Source organism: Sinocyclocheilus anshuiensis, unplaced genomic scaffold, assembly GCF_001515605.1.
Source record: "Sinocyclocheilus anshuiensis isolate Anshui unplaced genomic scaffold, SAMN03320099.WGS_v1.1 scaffold2655, whole genome shotgun sequence".
Taxonomy (NCBI): domain Eukaryota; kingdom Metazoa; phylum Chordata; class Actinopteri; order Cypriniformes; family Cyprinidae; genus Sinocyclocheilus; species Sinocyclocheilus anshuiensis.
In genome coordinates, this window is record NW_015541082.1 from 154,931 (window position 1) to 158,646 (window position 3,716).

Genomic DNA, 3,716 nt, shown 5'->3' on the forward strand with positions numbered 1-3,716 from the left:
AATAAATGTAATATTGTTAAAAATAATATTGTTGTCAAAAAATTTTTTTTACAACAACTTACTTTCCCATAATAAAGTGTACACTGGTTTACCTATTCATACTACCCATCACATTTATATAAAAATATTATTTTAATTAAAACAGGATAATTTATTGGTTTCCTCCATGTCACACCACATAAATAATTTATTTATGAAACAAATATTCAAAATAATGAACTGTGATTTTAAAAGACATAACAAAGACGTGATAAACTTTATAACAGGGACAACAGAAGCCATTTTAGCTTGAAATGTCCCATTACAAGTTCAGAACATGCCAACATATATATATATATATTTTTTTATTTTACCGTTAAATAAGTTTAATGAAATTTAATTGGAACTTTAAAACATTTTTAAAAATACATATATATTTAAAAGCTGCCTTTCCAAAATAATAAACACACTTAGACTCAAGTATTCATGACCATTTTACCTGCTGTAAATCAGTCATACCACACTTGTTGGACATTTTAGAGAAATCGTATTCGAAGAAAGACGTGATAAACTTTATAACAGGGACAACAGAAGCCATTTTAGCTTGAAATGTCCCATTACAAGTTCAGAACATGCCAACATATATATATATATATATTTTTATTTTACCGTTAAATAAGTTTAATGAAATTTAATTGGAACTTTAAAACATTTTTAAAAATACATATATATTTAAAAGCTGCCTTTCCAAAATAATAAACACACTTAGACTCAAGTATTCATGACCATTTTACCTGCTGTAAATCAGTCATACCACACTTGTTGGACATTTTAGAGAAATCGTATTCGAAGGCCCGACACAGAAACAAAGAGACACACACGTACACATAGACACAAACACGTATGCTAACACATTTAGGTGTCCACATACTGTAGAATGTACCAAGAGTTGATTAGCTGTAAGATTGAGTTACTGCAGCTGGCTAAAGAATGACATGACCTCGCCCTTGGCTTGTGTTCTATGTGTGAGGGACATTTGGACGAACAATCAGACAGACAGAGCAGTCTATAGAAGGAGAGGACAGGCGTGTGATGAGAAGGACAGGCAATAAGAGCAAACAGAGGGGAAAGGGAGAAAGAAAGAGACATTACCCCTCTCCTTCCCCACCGCCTCCTCCGCTGTAGGTGTTGAGAGATGATCAGAGACAGGAAGACAGAGACAGACAGAGCCAGAGACACATACAAAGACACAAAACACACACAGAGACAGAAAAAGGCACAGGGAAAGAATGGGGTTTTTGAAGCAGGAAAAATATCAACATGAGACAGAGAATACAATCACAAAATAATGGCAGAGCTCCTAGTTTGGTTTATATGTGGACACCTAATCTAGTGTGAACACTTAAAACAATTTAAATACAAATACAAAAATACATACACAAACAGAGTCCAAAATTAACTTTTTGCTACACCTGCATTGGCTGGCAAATTAGGAAAAACTTATCATAAATACAGACTTTTATTCCCAGTCAAAATATTGTATTTCACATTATTTACCAAGACACATTGTGTATTTGTCCCTATGACAAAATAAAATAAAATAAAATAAAGTAAAATAAGACCTATTCAGTAATATTTGACTATTTTCTCTGGTGGTCACGAAATTACATTTTCCAGTTTCTAGAAAATGGGTAAATTATACGTTCATTTACTCACCAAACGCTCTTGACGCTCTGCAAGTGCTAATTTTGGACTCTGTACACAAAATACTAAATAAACATGCACAGATACATACACACAGATACGAGTCACTCCCTGAAATTGAGTAAAAGGTTAAAAACAGACTCTGTGAGAGACAGCAGAGATATGGGAACTGTTCCCACGCTCACAGCCAGGGAGCGCCAGTCACCCCAGAGCGCCTGCCGTTCTGAGCGCACTATCGCTGTGTGCAGAGAGAGGGAGAGAAAGGAAAACTGGAGAATCTAGCCATGATAGCAAAGAGCTATAGCAAAGAGGCACATCCAAATGCCTCTTTATGAATCACCTAATAAACTTATTTCATGCGGGAACTAAAGACGTGAGTGCAAATGGAAGTGGGGTTGGTGGGATTGGTGGTAGGGGAAAACAACACTCAAGGATTCAAGGCAGTTTCTTTAAGAAAGTCATGCTGGGAAAGATAATCAGTGCAGTTTGCAAGCTCTATTTGTCCCCTCAAACAATGTTACGTATATTTTTTCCTTAAATGTTATTGTTTCTACTGTTTTATGCCTTATAACTCAAATTTGAGTTCTAGAAATATTGTATATATATAAAACTATATCCATCAGGCCTTAAAATGTGGCATAAAAACATTTTAAAACAAAATATTAAATCTTTATAATATACTCCACACAAAGTCTGAAATATTGTACTTTTTGTTTATATTGTATATTTTTGTAAAATATTGTAAATATTTGGCTACAGTTTTTAGTGTTCAGATGCCAAAAAATACATTCGATGAGAATGGGAATTTCAGCATCAGATTCTGCATGAACACCTCTGTAGTGCAAAATTATTTGCAGGCATTTTACACTTTCGCATTTAATTGCGTCAGACTTGTGTGAACAGGTCTTTATTAATATAAATCTGACAGCCATTCACGTTTTGTATGCATGGTACATGTCATGTGTTGTGTTTGTCCACCTAGTCTAAAAAACTTTTTGTGGAAAAGAAAATGTATACACATTTACATATTTACAGTTGTTCAGGGACTGAGGAGGATGTACACAAACACATAGACAGAACCATATAATATTACTATTTCAAAGCATTCAGATTCTGGTATTTCAGGAAGAAAAAAAATGATCTGGGTTCATATTTCTTCCATTCATGCTTTCATTCAGGTCATCTGACATGTCGATTCCCAGAATCTGTTCTCATGCTCTTTACTAAGTCTGAAAAAGAGCTTTTACATGCATTTGTTTCCAGTTTCATATTAACAGATGCACCTTTCTGACCTCTCCCTCATATTAGCAACTCTCTCAGTCCAGTAGTTAGGCTGTATGCTTCCGCTGCGATCAGATACACAACCTGGAAAAGTCATTTTCCTTTATTCCTCTTGTCAGCTATCCTGACCGCCAATCATAAATCCCTTCTGTTTGTTCCTGCCTTCATTTACAGTAGTTTGTTTAAGAAGATTCCTGATCATTTCAGTTTGATCTTAACAATTAAAGCTAATTAATAAAATTAATAAAAGCAGGTTAATTTCTGCATGGATTGTGACAAAAAACATACTAAACTGGACCCAACTATAAACCCTCATCACACGAATAAGCATTATAACTAATTTCACATGCAAAGAGGTCAACCAATCATAAGAGGGGTCATTTACCTAAATAAATCCTAAATATAGAGGTACATAGTACAAAAGAGTAGCATATGGTCTCTTAAATGTTTTCCCCTTGCTCTTTCGTTTCTTTCTTCTTATTGTCTGTTTTCTTCATGTTTGGTTCCAGGTATGTGGCGTAAAAATGGAGTGTAGAAATACCTGAGGTGAGTGTGGCTGGACACTCCAAAGAGTCCTGGGCACTAAAGGGTTAAAGGTGCCCAGGTAGGGTCATCACCCTCATGGAAATGGGCCCAAGCTCACCCACTGGGTAGGCACTGGGCAAAATGTTGTGCATGATGGGGCAGGGTGGGGCTATTTGGTGAAAAATTACCAAAAGGATATCTGGTGTTTAATGTCGGGGGGGGGGGGG

The 3,716-nt window shown here is 35.5% G+C and overlaps 1 protein-coding gene across 18 annotated transcripts in view; it reads right to left on the reverse strand.

Annotated features, from left to right (window-relative positions):
• Positions 1–3,716, reverse strand: part of LOC107690704 (voltage-dependent P/Q-type calcium channel subunit alpha-1A-like) — a 130,579-nt gene that overhangs the window by 54,994 nt on the left and 71,869 nt on the right. For 14 of the 18 annotated variants that reach the window (XM_016489110.1, XM_016489101.1, XM_016489098.1 and 11 more), the window contains one exon: positions 1,132–1,158. The exons of the other annotated variants lie outside the window; for them this stretch is intronic. In XM_016489110.1, coding sequence (XP_016344596.1) covers positions 1,132–1,158 — 27 coding nt within the window. The remainder of the gene's footprint in view (positions 1–1,131; positions 1,159–3,716) is intronic. 18 annotated transcript variants of the gene reach the window in all.